At 37.5% G+C, this 19,979-nt stretch overlaps 1 protein-coding gene across 1 annotated transcript in view; it reads right to left on the bottom strand.

Moving 5' to 3' along the window:
* Positions 1–14,883, bottom strand: part of LOC139964571 (importin subunit beta-1-like) — a 29,957-nt gene extending 15,074 nt beyond the window's left edge. The window contains exons 1-10 of the mRNA XM_071966258.1: positions 14,542–14,883; positions 9,297–9,355; positions 8,576–8,758; positions 7,966–8,016; positions 6,926–7,090; positions 3,944–4,020; positions 3,456–3,531; positions 2,219–2,368; positions 1,400–1,510; positions 488–589 (exon numbers count right to left, since the gene is read on the bottom strand). Coding sequence (XP_071822359.1) covers positions 488–589; positions 1,400–1,510; positions 2,219–2,368; positions 3,456–3,531; positions 3,944–4,020; positions 6,926–7,090; positions 7,966–8,016; positions 8,576–8,758; positions 9,297–9,355; positions 14,542–14,581 — 1,014 coding nt within the window. The 5' untranslated portion in view covers positions 14,582–14,883. The remainder of the gene's footprint in view (positions 1–487; positions 590–1,399; positions 1,511–2,218; positions 2,369–3,455; positions 3,532–3,943; positions 4,021–6,925; positions 7,091–7,965; positions 8,017–8,575; positions 8,759–9,296; positions 9,356–14,541) is intronic.
* Between the last annotated feature and the right edge of the window lie 5,096 nt (positions 14,884–19,979).

The following is a 19,979-nucleotide window of genomic DNA, read 5'->3' on the forward strand; positions in this document are numbered from 1 at the left end:
GCTCAGTGGTTAACGCCGGTGCCTTTCAATCATAAGGTCCCCGGTTCGAGTCACTCCAAGATTAATGTAGGTCGTCCAGTTACAGAGTTGTTGACAATTGACAATTCATAATCATGGACGTTAAATATGAACGTAAGAGACTGACTTCGGTCAGCATGCGGCTTTGATAAGCCAATTAGGCTTTTTCGCGAGTTCCTGCTTGCAGGAGGATCTGAAATACATACATACACACATACATACACACATACATACAATATAGTGCAAGGCAAAGGTATGACAATTTACAGTGCTTTATGAAGTCAATAAATAGGATACTTTTGTTTGTCTGACACGACATTCAGCAGTTTTACGATCCACCGAACAACTTAATCAGTCTGATCATTGGGAGGCAAGACAATTCCTGCATACCTAATGAACTGCAATAGGGTAACAGACCACTAACAGAATACCTATTACAGGAAGGGAAAGGAAAAAGTGAAGTTCTTACCTGTTTTTTCAGTGTTTCGAGAAGAATTGGGACCAGGTATTGGAGAGCTCCTTTGGCATAGAATCTGCTGACATGGTCAGGTTGCTTTCCCGTTTCCTCAGCCTGTACAAGCAGAGAAACGAAAACAAGAACGTTAGTAATAATTCATAAATTCAAAGGTACCTAAAATATTATCTTACACAGGATCAGGAGGATCAATTTACCATCTATTTAATCAAAAGCTTTCAGTATTAATCCATCAATCAATTTATAACTATCTTTCTCATGTCTCTGAAACAAAAGGAAACAGGAAAGACTATCCTCATTATTGCAAATGAATGGAACTAATTAGTATATATCTTTCAAATAGCCTATTTATTATCTTTTAGAATTATAAATTGACTTTAATGCAAATTTATAGAAAAGCCTTAAATATCTCCTGCCCATCCTTGCATTTGCATAGCAGTATATGATAAAGCATTGACAGCATATTGCTATGCATACAAAATAAAGTATTCACTGGAAGGTACAAACTTGCCATGAGTTAGGGATGTTCATTTTAAAGTCAACAAAACGGTTATATTTATATTATAACAAACCTGCACGAAAGGTTTTTCATGTGACAAGGTCATGAGAGGGGTGGCAGGGGTTTGGGGATGGGGGATTGGTTACAAACCTTAAAAACCCTGACAGCAAGTTCTGCATAAACATCTTCTGCAAGATGTAGTGCAATAAATTACCTATTGTTCTAAAATTGAGTGTGTTATCATCACTTAATATTATTATTTGGTTGGTTTACCCTATTTACTTCATTCATCTATGTTCTCATACATATAGTATCAACTAGGCTGCTGACATCAATGTAGAGTATGTCACTGGGTAACAGCCTGGGAGGTATATAAGAGAAGGGCACAATAGAGTGAGATGTCTTACTTCTTGCATTTCAATAGTTAGATCCATTTCTTCATCACATATATTCGACCAAAACTCAATTCCTTGCAGAGCGATTTCATCCACAGGGCTCTTCATAGCTTCGACAGATATCTGAGAAAGAAAGGACAAAGCATGTCTGAATATGAATATGCATGTTAAGGACAAATATGAATATGCAAGAGGTAGGACAGATCTGAATATTCATTGTTATAGCACATAACTGAATATGCATGCCAACAGGAATAATCTCACAATACTATCTACACCTGTACTAGGGACTATCCATAGGAAATGTGCTTTTTTGTGAATGATTGAGTTCTACTGTTTGTGGAAATGCACTTTCTATATTACATATCCTTACATGTAAGCCTAACTGTATATAATAAGGTGATTAACTGAGAGTGCACTGTTGAGGGCAAATCTCTAGATGCATGACTGCAGAACAAATCTGGTAATTTCAAATCTGAACAGAAGATCGACGTCTAAATGTATGCTACTATAATTGCTACTAAATGATGACAGCTCAAAATTAATTGAAATATTAACCTACACTAAGTACTGTGAACTTGATACTACAGTAGTTGACTAATTAATTAATGACTCAGCATTTCATTAATCACTTAATCTAAACATCATGATAATAACACTGAACACAGTGCTACTTAGGCTAAACAGCAACTAAAAACGGCTCATAGAAACTTGGCTGTACCAACGATTTGCCTATTCCAATGCCCGTCATTACTTCCACTGCATGTGAATATTCATGCCAAGTTTTTTTAAAATTTAATCATTAATGAATATTTATGAAGATAAACTCACAGCAAAGAGAGCTGGTCCCATGTAGCTTTCCATATGTTCATAATAAAGGGAAACAATCTTGACAAGACACTGAAGGGCAGCCACTTTAACTTGGTTATCTTTACACTGGGTGGCTTCACATGTGACCTGCATGATGTAATGTCTCTCAATCTGTTGAAACAAAGAATGAATATGCAGTGGATAGTGAGTGAACCTTCAACCAATCAAAACACAACAACAATAATATACAATATATAAACAATATCACTAAGATTGTTCACAGAAGCTAGTCACATGTGACATGTCACTTCTACTTTAAGTGATTAGGTTAAATCCCTCTCGATGTTCGTTTACAAATTCACTGTCACGTGACAAAGACTGACCTGTTTCTGTTTTCATGTTATTGACATGACTTAAGTTTAATGATAACACTACCAACAATGTGATTGTTGATTTTGTCACTCTTCCAACTAATAACGCATCCGTCTTCAATAAAAACATCTGCAGCCAGGATTTAACGTTTCAACCAGCTACGTACAGTACATGAATCCCTAACACATACTCCAACAATTATAATTTGAATGGAAAATGGTTTCCTTTCAAAGCAGCAGTTGTATTGACACTACATATTATCTCTCTCTCTCTCTCTCAGTAAACAATGATGGATCTAGAGCAACTAAACAAATGATTTCCTAGTGCTGTGACTGAAAATGTCAAACAATTTTTCAACTACAATTACTAGAAATCTGCTTGGTTTCCACATAAAAATTGAATTGGGGGATACAAAATGTGGATATTAATACATAACTGGTAATGATTTGAAACAAAGTACATTATTTGACTAGTTATTTTAAAACTTTATGAAGCTTGACTGTTGTAAACATACAAATGTTTTCTGTGCACACAAACATGCTAGAATAGCTATGGACTTGTGTTGCAATTTACAAATAAAATGCTACATTCCCTGCATATAAACTGTCCATTAAAATGAGTAGAAAAACAACCAGGACGTACAGATTCTAAAATGTTCACCGGTCTAGTGAAAGTTAGCTGAATGACTTCAATGTTTGTAACTGAGAGAGTTAAGGAACCACGTCCAAAGTAGAATGCTGGGGGGGGGGGGGCACTTCACTAACATGAGATGTTAGATAAGCATTAAACTTTATTGCCAAGATCGTATGTACATCATAGAACTATAACAAATAAAACAAGAAAAAGACAAAAAAAGTCATCCTAAGAATCCATGTTCAATACTCACCTCTTTTTCAAAATTGGATTTAGTGAATTCCAAAGAGTTGAGGAGAGCATTTGTAGCCGCTAACTTTACTCGATTACTGTTGTGAAAGAGAAAGCAAACAACTCAGTTAATATTTATGTATAGAACAGAAAGCCAAATGGAGAAGATACATGAAAAGCTTGCAATTTTCACATACACAGCTGGGGTGGAGTTATGGACTTCACTGTGTATCACTGTTAAATCTCGGTAATCCGTTCATCCCTGTTCATCGATCCATCCATTCTAATGAATCATTCATTCACTATTTATAAAATTTGTTTTTAATCTCCCAGTCACTTTTCTGTGCATAATTAACAGCAGAATATGACTTCTACACAACATAATGCAGGAGATCCACGTAGAGACCATGTACAACATTTATGTGTGAACTCTTCATTACATCATTTCATAACATATTTCTGAATTTATTGAAATTTCACATCCATGAGTCTCCATATAATCATACTCACTTTTCTTCTTCTTTTCGTACACCTTGTACAATTGCTGTCAATATTTTATTTGAATGAATCTGAATGTACTCTTGTTCCTATAAAAAAAAAAAAAAACAGGGAAAGAGAAAAAGGATAAAATAACATAATTTTTTAAACTGAAACATCTTTTCTTGTGCTGTGTACACAACTACCGACTTGCCTCCAGTCCCCCAATTGCACATTTATATCATACACATTGAAAATGAAAATTACTCATATAACCAAACAGCACCATCATCAAAACTGAAAGTAAGGCTTACAAAAGTAATCACAATTAAAAATACTTCAATTCCAAGATGAGTTACTTTTAATACCAAACAAACTTTTAGTTATTTCGCACAGAATGAACAAGTTAAAAGAACACAAGTACTTAAACGACAACATTCAGGTCTTTTCTTTTTCTTCCATTTTCCGTTTTCCTCATACTGTTATATTTTTTAATAGACTACATCTACCATCCTTTAATGACACATTTACAATTTACAATAAAAGTTCGTTGATCTCAGTATTTTTCAACTTTCACTGGATTTCTTCCGTACCTATACACTATTTTATGGTCATATCTCTTTGGTGTACCCATTACTGATAGTTAATCTGAAAGGTACTTTAGAACATTTTTAATTAATACCTTTAAAAAGTCAACTATATTTGTACATTGTGAAAACGAAATTCACAGGATTTCGTACTTACACTTATTACTCTGTTTTAATCATAACCTGTGGCACTTCTTTTCTAAGCTTTGAATTGAACATTTTCATGTCAATTTTCTCATTCATCACTTGTTACAAAATACAACAACAACATAAAGTGTGGACTATTATCTTCTTGGTATTTTGTTTGGCTCCTTTAAATGTATGTTAGATTGATCATGAGTTGATTGCAAACGGAGCAGCCGTTAGATTTGATGGTGGCAGTTTAGTCAATAACATAACCTCTCCTCCAGCCCCTGTTATACACTGCTGTATACTGACACACACTTCCGAAAGTGCAACTAGCAGTGATGTGTTTACCAGCAGTGTTGTGTTTACTAGCATCGATATAGCACAACCTCTTTTATCATGCCCTGTCTGTTACATTACTACATAAAATATGCCCTCATCTTTCATCGACAGGAAGGGAATGAATTGATGTGACTGTTAAAACCAAATTACTCATTCTGCAAATTCAGTCAACCCTTTGGACTCTGTTATACATATTTTCTCTATAGATTAAATACAGCATCCTACGAACAGCTTTATGGCTTTGGAGTTTGGATTCTGCAATTTGCACGGAGGTTTGAGGTACATGATATACAGCCAAATGGTCCAAAAATAAGGAAATTTACTGAAAATATATTTGCATCCAGTTAAACACACAAGTGAGATCTTTCCTGGCAAAGTCTTGGGCAAAACTATTTTTGAGAATGCTAGCTGTGAAGCTATTATGTACAACAAAAAGAAAATGAAAATCATTTACTTTTTGTTTTACAATGTTTAAACGTATTCGTGTTATAGCTTTATACTAGGCCTGAATCTACATACTAATGGTCAGGTCACTGTCATAATGCTAGTGTACAAGAAAAAAGCCCCCAAAATAGTTTTACATCATCACATAAGGCACAATCACAGACTCTTTCATTTTTACTACATCACTTCCGGCTACATAAATATGTTAAAAGAAAAACAAGACAAAAACAAATGATTTAATTTAATGATGTGTGACCATGACATTGTTTTGTATCAGGATTGAAACAGTAGGGCTAATTTAAAATAGGACAGACAAACCAGCTAATTGACAATAAGACAACTCACAAGCTTTCCAACTTTCTGAATCACCTTTGCAATAAGACAACCTCAACACAAAGGTTGTGGTCACCTCCAAGAAAATAAGAAATATTTCTTGTAAAGGCAAAGCAATCATAATTATAACATTGTATGTACACAGGCATACAGACTACTATGTAATAATGGTATTTATTTAAATTATCTTCTCTACTGGTATGTAACCATGTTGTACTAACAATACAAATGTTACCAAGGAACTCCTATCGATATGTAACCATGTTGTACTTACAATACAGATGTAACCAATGACCTCCTATCGATATGTAACCATGTTGTACTTACCAAAGATCTCCTACTGGTATGTAATCATGTTGTGCTTACAATACAGTAACCAAAGAACTCCTATTGATATGTAACCATGTTGTACTTACAATACAGATGTAACCAATGACCTCCTATCGATATGTAACCATGTTGTACTTACCAAAGATCTCCTACTGGTATGTAATCATGTTGTGCTTACAATACAGTAACCAAAGAACTCCTATTGATATGTAACCATGTTGTACGTACAATACATATATTACCAATGATCTGCTATCGATATGTAACCATGTTGTACTTACCAAAGATCGCCTACTGTTATGTAATCATTTTGTACTTACAATAGAGATGTAACAAATGACCTCCTATTGATATGCAACCATGTTGTGCTTACAATACAGATGTAACCAAGGAACTCCTAATGATACACAACCAAGTTGTACTTACAATACAGATGTAACCAATGACCTCCTATCAATATGTAACCATGTTGCACTTACAATACAGATGTAACCAATGACCTCCTATCGATATGTAACCGTGTTGTACTTACAATACAGATGTACCAAGGAACTCCTAATGATACACAACCAAGTTGTACTAACAATACAGATGTAACCAATGACCTCCTATCCATATGTAACCATGTTGTACTTACAATACAGATGTAACCAATGACCTCTTATCGATATGTAACCGTGTTGTACTTACAATACAGATGTAACCAAGGAACTCCTAATGATACACAACCAAGTTGTACTAACAATACAGATGTAACCAATGACCTCCTATCGATATGTAGCCATGTTGTACTTACAATACAGATGTAACCAATGACCTCACTATTGATACGTTAAGCTCTTCTTGTACTTACAATATCTTGACAGATGTAACCAATGGCCTCCAAGGATGCCTCTTTGATGTTGTCGTACGCCTCTGGCGTCCTCTCTCCTAATTCAGAGACGTTCTTCACAAGCTGGTCTATGAGTTCTGGCCATTTGTCGGCAGGTATTTCTGCACATGCTATCCCAGCAACACACTGTAACATATGGACAAATACTAAGTGAATACATTTGGTGTATTCAAGATTGTTAATATTATTCAAGGTGATGGAACTGGTACCCTGGAACCTGGTGGACCGACCTTAAAAAATTACTACCCGGTCCAAGCCTTTACTACCCGATCCGAGAATTCGTAAAAATCACTAATGTCGTCCTCCAATTTTCAGTTAGTTTTATTGGAATGATGCAGAAGAAAAACCTCCATGTGTATTCTTCCATAATTTCATCATTTAGTGACATTCTTTTTTCTCTTGATGTGTTTAAGGGTATATTTGTTACTTTTTCAACCCCTGAGAAAGATTTGATCAATAATGTTAGCTTCCTTTTACATGTGTACACTGGACTGTATAGCCTAAGTAATATCTCCGCATTATGTGCTTGCACACTTTTAATGCAAGAAAACTTGCCCTTTGTACTCTTGGACAGGTCATGTGTTGACCACCCCAGTGTCAAATTTGGTGGAATGGTCCCACGAAAGTTGGAGAGAACTTTCACATACCTGAAAGAACCAAGACCGACTGAAATCAGCAACTTAGCAAACCCAGGAGCAAAGTTTTGGACTGTTCCCCATCACTAATTATACAATATCCATTCAGAACTTAGAAAGGAAACCGGACAGACGTAGTGGTGTTTTGTCACAAGACCTTTCCTCCATGTCGGAACTGGGGGCATGGTTTGCTCTTTGAATTTAAGGTAATACATGAGGAATGACTTCTTGACAATGTATAGCACTTATCTGTCTCTTGCATTACTTAATCGATATATTTTGAAAAGTTCAATGGCACATGTGCCACCAAATCAAAAACATGTTTCTTGTGCATTCTACAAACCCCTAAACAAGGGTATCACCTACCTGGGCTGCTTGGCTTGGCCTGCTGGTTTCAGTGCCAAGTGCACTAAGAACCTATTTGGAGAAGATACAAAAGAAAAATAGAAGGAGCAGAATTAAACTTCTCATTAACTTACAAAAGGTAATGAATGATTGTCTTGGTTTTGTCTTTCCTTTCTTCTGGTCAACAAAAAAAGGTGGTAACTGACAGAGTTGTTACGAGTTAATTCTTTTCCAGTTTGAGGTCACCACTAGTAGCTTTAATATACACGCTTAAGCCGTAAACAATCTTGTAAACTTGAAATTAATCCCATTGCAACTGACTTCCATGGTAGTATGCAATCTCCTTCAAAAGGAAATTTAACCTAATAGCATATCTCTAAACTTTTCCCAGAACTGTTTTTGTCTTTAGACAAGGGAGAATAGTGTTCGCAGGTAAAGCATAAAGTTGTTGGGATATTCACAATTTCACAGGCTGCAATGGCCCGATGCTACCCAACTACTGGGTATGACCACTAACCTGACATTTCAATGACCTTTGAACACTTTTAAGATATCAGGGGAAGTATGTTATGCATGAGTCTAGAACACTCATTACTTTATTGCTTCAAATAACTTGGTTGGATTTACTCACTGCAGCTTTGACTGTTCCCCTAACTTCATCTGGCAACTTCATCCATTGTTGTTGGTGGTGGAGGCGCACAAGTGGGTCTTTGGATGTGAGGTGATTCTTGAGTTGTAACCCAGCCGCAACTCGGGCTACCGGGGAATTTGCGACTGCTGCTAGAGCCTGAGAGAGAGCTATTAAAAAGCCAGGCTGCCAAAGAAAGAAAAAACACCATTACAAAATGTTATATATGAAGAAATACTACAAAACATCGTTAGCTTTTAATCTAGGCATGTTTTCACGATGGAACTGTACTAGAATATGTTTTTGAAACAGAAGGAAATAATTCTCAATGAAAAGTTTTGCAGGGAAAGACCTGACAGAAATGCAACTTGTTTTGATTATTGTATTCTGATCTTCTTATGAATACATAAACAATGTACCACAGGTTGTCTTTGCCATGAAAATTGAACGGAAAACTTCACAAACAAGTTTATAAGATTCACCTAATCAAATGCTTTTCAGCATAAGTACACAGAAAAAAACCTGAATAATCCCAACAGTTTGGGAGATCTGGCTCATCTTTCATCAGAAAGGGCACAGATTTTGACAATGGAATTGGAACTTTCTTAGAGAGCTTGAAAATAAAAAGAGTTAGCAACATGACAAAGACAAATAATTGCACTAGGCCTGTGATAGGATGACTCCTCCCTGTAGAGCTTCATAGCAAACATCAACCACATCTCACCAGATCTGTTTGGGCAGCAGTTTCAAGAAATGCTTGCGCAGAATCCAATTCACTTTTATCTGGAAAGGAAACAATTACAAAAAATATATTAGTATGCAAATTGGTGCAACTAAAATTTTGTAAGTTACTAACTCATTTTCAAGATTGAATAGTAGGTTAGGAAATAAAACCTTTTGTTACTTTCAAATTTAAATCTTGAGTTTTGTATTTGGTCAAGTGTTAAGAAGACAAGTCTCACAAAAACGAGCTTTGGGAGGTTTCATAAAAGTTTCATAAAATATAGCAATTGATTTGATTTGTTCATTAATTAGGCTAACATGAAAATTAATTGGCTGAATGATGGGAAGAAAGATTGGGTACTGGACAAAGTGGTCGAATTCCGTACAAGGAAGTTGGACCTTAAGTGTCCATACTTGTAGTATAATACAAAAATACAACATTAATACTTTCTATCAACTAAGGTAGGCAGATACATGGTGCTATGTAATGAATGTCACAGAATCATTAATATGCACCTTGGCCTACTTTTTCTCAAACAATTCCAAAGAAATGCTGATCAAGAAGAATGCCGCTGCATGGTTTCGAAGGTAGCTTTAAACTTCATGACTCCTGTAGTACTAAGGCGGATACAAACTAGGTGTGGGTGAGTAAACCTATACGGGTCCTCATTGTAACTTCCTGAGCAGGCCTACCCTTCATTATTTTTAAAATTTTGATACAGATATTTCACTGTTACTTCACACCACTGACTAAATAAGAAGCCACCTTTACCCAATGAAAATCTAAGGTTGACAAAGATCCCACCGTCCACATGTGACCTGTGTCAAGTGCGATTCTGGAAACTTTTTGCAAACAATCATGGCAGCGAAGGACAGCAAATTTTGTCTCAAAAATGTCCTTAAACTTTGCATATTTTGCAAAGTTTGTCTGATGGCATGTAGAAAATGACTTAAGAAATCATTCAACATCCGCAAGCATAGCTTCACCCACCGTGTCGTTGACACCTGGAACAATTTACTGATGTCAGCAGTGAATGCACCAACCATTAACAGCTTCAAATCAGAGGTGGATGTGTATCTAACTACACATTTCAACAAGTTCAGTTATAGACCCAGCAGGTGTTAATCCTGTTGAGTCTTCCCCCAGTCACCCAGCAAAATAAATCATTGCAGTGGTGTTTTTTATTAGTTTTGAGTGGGCATTATAAGACTTTGTCTTACCAAGGAGCCCGAGAAAACAGGTGAATACAGGTGAATGTTGTGTTTGCCACCTCTAGTGACTATTGGTATTCTGACATGAAAAACTTGTTTGTATTAACAAACCTAATACTTCTCCTATCGTTGTGAGTGCATGGTAGTAAAGCCTAAACAAATCCGCAGTTCCATGCCTCGTCGGCTAACTATTTTTGTACGGAATTCACAAATAATCTATTATATTGTGGATTTCATGTTTGCATATCAGCCCCTAAAGGTTCCTATATCATAACCTCATGCCTGGATTTTAATAGTGCCAAATTCTTTCTATAAAGTTAAAATTGTATCTTCTAGTTGTAGTGATCTAGTCTGTTGTGTTTTATTTTAAGTTTAGACATGGACTTCCCCTTGTTTATCAAATAGGCCTAGGCTAGTCTACTTGGGCAGCTAGTGCTACAGCCTACTTGATGGTTAGGGGTTGCCTGAGCATAACCAAGCCGTCATGATATCAATCTTCCTCTTACTTTTTTAATTGGTTTAGAAATTAATTTGTAAACACAAATAGTTTATGAATACTTTTAATACACATTATGCACTTTGTAAACTTAACCCATTCCAACTCATAAATGGGGATACTAGTAATAGGCTATAGATTACTTATTAGACCTTAAATGACTTTGGCACTCAGTTTACAAATGGAAGAAATGCTCCGTGAAGTTCATGAACCATATCCCCACATACAGATGGCGAACCATTTTACAGTTAGGGGCCTAGGCCAACTTCCCATTGAGATTGGTCATTGACAATAATCAGTTAACTAATACTTGTACTAGGGACTACTAGCCTATACTTAAACTTTCTTCAAGCTCACCAAGACACTGTTTTTATAACAGGCTTGCTGTGAAATGTTTGTTACAATACAGTCCTGGTGTTGTGCATGGTTTCAGTTGCCCATGGCAAGAGTCAGTCACCAAAATGTCGAGTGTAGGCCTAGGCTATTGCATATGGCAGATTTCACAGTTACAGGGTCCAAAAGGTCCCTCCAGATCCCAAATTTTCAAATGCTTTGTTTCAAAACAAATGACCTACCATTTGTAACTTTGACATCCCAATTATCATTTGTGAAAACGCAGAGATAAAATAACCTACGGTTGTTAGGAAATAAAAGTGAAACATAACACGAGTGGAAACTTTGCTATGGAAGATGATGAATGCATGTTAATCATACTTTCTTCTTTTTCATGTTTGAGGAGGAACTTTTTATAATTGTTTTGTTTTTAGAGGAGACTATTAGTACTATGGATCTGATATCAACCATCAGATTCATCTGTACAGCTGAAGTTTACCATTTACTGGAGCGTGAAGACTTTTAAGGACTTGGACGGACAAAACTCATAAAATTTAAATGGAAAAATTCTTTTGAATAAGATATAAAAAAGGCAGGTACTTGAGTGTTTCATAGTTTATTAATAACAACTGGAGTATCAAACATTTGAATGCAAATCAAACATTCAATGTTAATTCAACAAAAAAATTAGGTGAAACATCACTATTGCAAACATAACACTTGGACGGACAAAAGTAACATATGCATTGCAAACATAACCTTGGACGGACAGATTCACTATCAGTAAGACAATAGTTTAATCATTTGATATCATTAAATGATTACTTGAATGCTTTTATGGCATAGTAAGGATTCATCCAAATTCCATGTCATGCTATTAGAAACTGTGTTTTGCAGTTGTTACCCCTGGACACAAAAAAATGTCAAATGCACATTGCAAACATAACCATTGACAATGAAGGACAAACTTACAATAAATAAGAAAATTATTTATTCAGCTAATATATCACAGGTAGTCACAGGTATACATGTACATTCAAGGTAAGGTAAGTTAAACTGCTTCAGGAAAGGTTTATGCAGCCACATAATAGCCATGGCCCACTCTCTCCCAGACCCCGAACTTGTCTAAAGAATAGTGTTTACATGGGTCCAAAACTAGGGAACCGGGTACCCGAGAGTTGTTACCGGTCGGGTATCCAGGTACCCGGAAAAATTGTTTACCCACGTGTATCGCGATTTTCAAGAAAATACTATTTTTTAGTTGTTCCGTCTATAATCCATTAGTAACACCTCGTAAAATACCTAGTCAGTATTCTATGTACGAAATAAACGAATGTATAAAAAATAATTGTGAGATTTCTTTCAACATCATCCACATGGTAGCCTAACACCACACTAAGTCAATTGGGAAAATTCTAGCCTATACTGCAATTGTGACGCAGTTATAAGATATCCGTGGAATACTTTCATTATTGCTGTTATCTTCGACCAAGGGGTTGCCTAACACCACACTAAGTCAATGGGGTAATCTAGCATAACCATGTTTATTAGCTGAAATTGTGACGCAGTTATAAGGTATCCATGGAATACTTTCGTTATTGCTGTTAGCTTCGACCACATTGTAGCCTAACACCACACTAAGTCAATGGGAATTTTGCCTAACCATCGGTTTGCAAAAAAAAATAATAATAAAAAAAATAAATAAAAAAATAAAATAAAATAAAATAAAATAAAATAAATAATAACACTGCGTAGGATTCGGGTAATAAATTAGGAACCGGGTAGTTTCGCGGATACCCCGTGCAAACACTACTAAAGAATAGTGATATGAAGAGGTTTAGTGGGTGGCTAAGCCTAAAATACTTTTGCATCAAAATTTGCGATCAATGACTAGAGGTGTAGAGATAAGTACTACAAAATTTCGCGCAACCGGTATACCCACACATTAAAGTTATTGTTTTCCGTCCCGCGTTATGTTCGCATTTTAGGAGCGTTACGTTCGCCTTGTCAAATAATTGTTTTGACCTATCCTTACAGAGTGCTATATGTACACATGGAAGTAACGTTACTTTGTAGCAGACGGTCAAAATAAATCAAATTATTCATACCACCAGTCCAACAAAACTTTTAAGTTTAAAGGTTTAATACTTTTCCTAAGTTAAATTCTGCGAACGTAACGGTAAATCGAACGTAACGCAGTTGGACGGAAGTTGTCAAAATGTGATTTTTTCGTTACGTTTTGTACTTACGAAAATGTTTAGCCTAACACAATTGAAGACTGACTTCATACAGACTAAATAATCGTGCGATAACAGAACATTGATGACGATAAGTTCGTTCACCTTCAATGAAGTTTCTTTGGTGATCGAGCGAACGTGACATGGAAGTTTGGACAGACATAACGTTCGACATCAAAGATTGCTTATAACTCACACATTTTTACAATTACTGCCATGTTTTGGACAAGATGATGACGGGCGATTACCAATGTTGTAATCACATTGACTGACGGGAGAATTTGTTTCTTTGTTTTGAAGGAAATGATAGATATACATTTTATCACAAATTGGACAGAATTTTAGAAGTTCAAGGTAAAGAATTTCAATGTGTGATTAGAGAAAATTGAATGGGGAGTTTAACCAAAACTAACTATTTTTTGTTTTGTTCCACTATCCTGTTTTAAAAAATGGTGGACAATATTTGAAGGGGTGGGTCATTTAACAAGGGAGGCCTCAAGAAATTGAGGTGTATAAACATGTGGGACCCTATTCCGTCCACAATATGTAGTTCCACTTAATAAAAATTCTTCGGACACAGATAAAAAAGACACCACATAAAAATCATTATTTTTTTTATTTCTACAATCATATAACTGCATAATTCTGGTATCACAATTTTTTTTAAATTGAATATGTTGCATTACCTCAACTCATATTTGAAAAGTATAATTGGACCCCTTTACTGTGAAATCTGCCATATTCTATTCGCCAAAGCTAAAATTCAATGTCGAGTAGGCGAACGTATTTGTCAATGACTGGCTTTAGCCTCAGGCTAGGCTCATTTCAGCTGGTACTCGTGTAACAATACATATATAGCCTAGGCATATGCCTGTGTAAGTTACACTAGCCTAGCTAGACCAACTTTTCGGCCTAGCCTAAGCCTAATTAGGCCAAGCCTAGTCTCACAGAGCACTGAGCATTCGTACCTGGTGCGACCGTCTTTTCTAGGATTTGAATAAGATCCATCTTCGATGACCGGCCCTACTATCAGTGTGGAAATTTTGAAATTTGTTTGTATACTGAGTGAGTGTGAGTAACGTTAGTAGATCTCTTCAGAGATATAGTCCTCGAGATTTTGTCCCACCTACACCTGCGGCCCAGTGATGTAGGCTAGGCCAACGTAGTATCAACAATGTTTCCTTCAAAAATACTGACATGTACCATTAGCAGTAGCACTGCATCATGCACGAACTGCACAGGTACAGTTTTATATTCTGAATGTTACCCTATTCGTGGTATTCCCGCATGCAGTGAATATAACGGTAGGTTAGACCTCTCACATGCATACCATGTACATATAGCGGGAATATTATATTGACGCATGCTGGGTAAACCGGAAATGACGTTTTAATTGATACCTATCAGGGCGGGCATTTTAACCGCTGCTGTTTACCGCTGCAAAAGCATTATTTCCAACAACTCTGCTAACTGAACTTTCACATAAAATATCTGAATGCTTCTTTCTTGGCTGAGCAACTACCTATCATTGCATTTCGGCTGAGATTCTATACAGCAACGCTTCTCGACATTCTACCTAAGATCATATGTACCATTATATTCCCCTTGTAGGTCAACTGTAATCAGGGACGTAGCTAAGGCCAGATGATTGGGGCGGGGGGGGGGGTGTAGTGGCTGATATTCCAACTGGGTGGCTTTGAAGCCAGAAAATTCCGACTGCTGCCTTGTACCCCACCACCGCCCCTGCGCTACTCGTCAACGATACAGTCAGTGTCAGTCAGACACCCCATCTTTTGCGACTGCACTTTTTAACTTTTTTTTCGATACATTTGTACCACTGGCCCTCACTTCACAAACTTATTAATCACTCTGGTATGCAAGTAAGCAACTGAGTATAAGTTATCTGCTTGAAGGCTACATAGACTACTTACTACAAAAGCTACGTTAATGTACCTAAGGGGAAACCTTTTTTTTTACTTCAACAAATTATATTCGACGACATAGTGAATTACCAAACAGTACAGTGCTTTTTCCTAGCGCGCTTAATATTATTCTCTTGGGGGGGGGGGGCTATTTATCAAATTTGTTTCAATTGTTCACTTCATTCCAACTGAGCATTTGGAATGAGGTGAACAATTGAACATTTTGCAGAAAAATGTTGAGTTGACGAGATACGATACGCTGTCATTTAAACATTTTGCAGAAAAATTTCCAATTAATGAGATATGATAAATTGACAATTGAACATTTTGCAGAAAATTGTTCGATTGCTCAGTTAAAGCAACTGAGCAATCCAACATTTTCTGATTTTTGATAAGATTTTATCTTGTTATCTAAACAATGTACTGAAAATGTCAACTTATGGGTAAAAGTTTTTTCTTATGTTGATGGCACTTTTAAGCTTCCGTAGATTAGCATTGCGTGTTTTTTCGTATTCCAGAGACAATAGACTTATATATCCTGAACTTACTTGAAGCTAGCGAACAGGGACAACCCACCCAATAGCAAAATTAGTATATAAATAAACCGAATTGAAGCTGGCGAACGTTGTATAGTAGTTCTATTAGGCCTTTTTTTAGAGTATTCAAAATCATACGAAGTTTTGTACCCTGGAGTATAAAGATCGCGAGATACAATTTCTTAAAGTGGTAAGGAAAACTTGGTAAATATGACTGATTAAAGATCAATTTTGACCGAAATTTTTAGATCATTCACAATCACAAGAATATATAAATAGGCCTAGGTAAATTAGAGTGCGACAGTCGGAAATTCCGACTGCCGCGCTCAAATTTTCCAACTATCGTCAGTTTTACCAAGATGGGGGGGTTGAGACACCCCACCCCCCCCCCCATTAGCGACGTCCCTGACCGATGATCACAAATCAGTCTCTATGCAAGGCGGCTTGGCAAAGGGCATCAAAGCTATGCTATATCCTAACTCACTCTAATTTGATAAATGTCTGATATTTACTTATTAATATGTCACAAATGTTGCATTGGCTCGTATGGTTTATATCCTAACTTACTCTAATTTGATAAATGTCTAATATATAATTGAATTAATATATCACAAATGTTATATTGGCTCGAATGGTTTCAGGCGTATATCCAGGATTTCCTAACCCGGGGCGTATTACTATCAGAGCCGTAAATATACGGCTCAAATATACGGCTCTAGCGCCACCATCGGTTGGCGCGCAGCGTACATTGAAGATAATTTCTGGTTTTTTATACCCCACAGATGACCGGAAATGGCACTTCTCGGTTTTGAAAGTGACCAACCAGATGTACACTTTTTGCCTGAAAACCAAGTATTTCCGAATAGTTTTTTTCTTCTTCATCCATAACCTTTTTGAAGATTGTAACCAGTCACACATAATTTTCGACCTCATTGCATCTCCTGTGGATCATTGCTTTTGTATGTGATTCTACACCGCGGCCCACAATACCCGTCAGCCCCACTTTTCAAGGTTTTAAGCCCATTATTTTTTCAGAATTTGAAATTCACATTTCTCGTGAATAAATTCACTTCAAAACATACCCATAAAGTTGCACAAAAGTTCATCTATGGACAACCAATATAGAAAAGCCTCCTTCAACCCATAACAGACCGGTCAAAATTGCACGAGCAGGGATCAAGAATGTTGATCAGGGAATTTTCGAAAATTCAGACGCAGTTAAGTTATTGGTGTACAAATATTAAAACCTCTTATAACGGCTACTATAAAACTTCGTTGAAGGAAATGAAAAAAAGACCAGATATTTCCGAAACCGAACACTACACACATAGGCGTAGGAGGCGGGGGGGCTGCAGCCACCTCCCCCAACCAATTATTTTGTTAAAATTCGGGCAATATGCTGAGAATTTTTTGGGCGAAAAATTTTGGTTATATTTTTCGGGCAAGTCGTTACAGCACCCCCAAATCAAACTCGGCTCCTGTGACTTCACACATATACAGTTTGGAGGCTGTTCATCCTGGTACGCCATTTTCATGCTCACTGATATGATGTGATATCTGTTGTTTGCTTTACAAAAACGAATAATTGAAATGAGACAGAAATAAATAACTTTTATCTGTTTATTGTGCAATGCCAACATAGTTTTCATTTTCGAAAGACGCACAGTTTCAAGTTCATTACACACTGAAGGCTTCGATTCTCCATTTGCCTTCAGTTTAGGGACGATCTTGGGATTACAATCCCTAGATATCCATACAGTACAGTGTCCTTGGGATTTCCCTGGATTTTTCGGGGCCTGATCTTGGGAAATTTCAAAATCTCGAGTTGTCACACTCTATGTAGGTCACTGCACGACCTCTAGTGGTCACTAATACACAACCCGATCACTGGTCTTGTTATCGATGAAGTGGTGTGTTGCCGGATTTTGTCAAGGTCTTAGTACTACGGGCGAAAGGTTATTAATTAAGTTTCGTAACTCGTCGGGAAGCGATTGGAGGGGTGGGCGTGTAGGGAGGCGCGCGTTTTCATGCAATCTCAAGAAATGATGGGTGCGTCCGCCCTCCCCCTCCCGTCCATGATACACCCTTGGATCCACTACATGATATTCACAGGAGATGTGCTCAATTCTCCAATCGCATGCGGAATTTAATTTGAGATTCATTGTACGAGTTACGGTACTATATAGCTTTGAGGTAACAATTAGCATTCAGGTCGGAGTGTATAACATTTTATCTCTGGATGGCAGTGTTGCATCGAAGGACATAGGGCTAGTGCAGTTCGCATATAGATCCTGGTCTTATACCGAAACGTCATGTTCCCCGACGACTCGGTCGAGTTCAAGACCGGCCACAGTTGGTTTCATAGCACAATTGTACAATTGTTTAAGGCGTTCATACTCACCCACGCGTTATGATAGACCATATAGTATGCATAGTGAGAGAGGAAAATGGAAACGTCAAAACTGGAGCTTTCGGTGTAAGGGTAGGGTGAGGCGCACGCTCCTTCCGCTATGATCCTTGATCCGTCACTGCATGGCTACCCTGTATATATGTTAGGGATCAGCGCTGTAATAATGTCACTGTTCCTCTTTCTCTTCCCGGTGTCTTGGGGTTTTTCTTATACTCCCTCCTTTTCTCCTTTTTCTCTTCTCTTCTTTTTCTTTTCCCTTCCTTCCAGCGGCGTAACGCCTATGGGCTCGGACGGGGCAAACCCAAGGGCCCCCGACTAAAGGGGGCCCCCGCTGCACTGATGTACAGAACTTAGAAGAGGGGTACCCTTTTTTGTTTGTTTTTTTGTTGAAACGGCACGTTTTCGTTGGAAAAGAAACTATAAACGAGACAGTGGACATATTTTTTTGTGCGTGAATACGTTCGTCATAAATCATATGCCCCTGCAACTGCAAATCTCGTATCCTTCTTTCCGCACGACTGACTCAAGAGCCTGAGGTACACACTGGAACTTGATAGGCTACGCTGGTACATATTATAGCGAAATAGCGCCTCCAATTTCAATGAATTCGCTCTCGGTCAGGGTTGCCACATGACATTGGCCGATAACTGGCCAAATGACACAAATTTGGCATATTTTGAACCCCTTTGGCTGATGCTTTCCTCAGCTATCGGCCAAATCGCCGATGCCTAAGATTTGTGTGTGGATTTGTATGTTTCCGTATCAGACAGTAAATCGAATTTGGCATATAAATACAAAGGAGACATATGCACAGACGGCGTGGATGTAACAGACTACACAACTGACCTTGTTAATGAGATTGAGTCGTTCCGTTGGTGCTATGGTGATAACTTGAGAGACATGTCACAAGTTTCTGAAGTCCTGCAGCTTCTGAATGACTGTGACCTTAGTACCTACTCAAAGCTGTTATCGGCTGTGGTCCTGTTTATTACGCTTCCAGTCACAGTGGCGACCGCAGAAACATCATTCTCCAAGTTGAAGCTAATCAAGACTTACCTACGTTCAACCATTTCTCAAGATCGGCTGGATTCGCTGGCTATCCTTTCCATCGAGAGCGAGGAGGCATGGTCACTTGATATAGATAGACTAATCGATATGTTTGCTGACAAGAAGGCCAGGCTCAGTAAATTCAAGCTCTAGCCTTTCGAAGTTCTCGGGAACTTGGATACCATTTGTCCACAGGAGTTACGCCACGGGTGGAAATATACATGTTTATGTTAATTGGACACTGGTCATTTGGTCTTATTGTCCTTTCAATCTCTTAATGTATTCTATCTTTGCAACACATTTTTTTCATGTTCCCAGTATGACAGACAAGGCGGACCAAAAATGTGTCTATGAACGCAGATTTTCCCAAAAATCTCAGTCGATAAAATCACCAAGAAATGTTCCATATACGGCTTAGATTGCACCAGAGAGCTCGTAGAACCCCAGAGCTTCCAGGGCCCTAAGGCGGGCCCTGGACCCACGTCTCAGTC

This window comes from Apostichopus japonicus, chromosome 23, assembly GCF_037975245.1.
Source record: "Apostichopus japonicus isolate 1M-3 chromosome 23, ASM3797524v1, whole genome shotgun sequence".
Taxonomy (NCBI): domain Eukaryota; kingdom Metazoa; phylum Echinodermata; class Holothuroidea; order Aspidochirotida; family Stichopodidae; genus Apostichopus; species Apostichopus japonicus.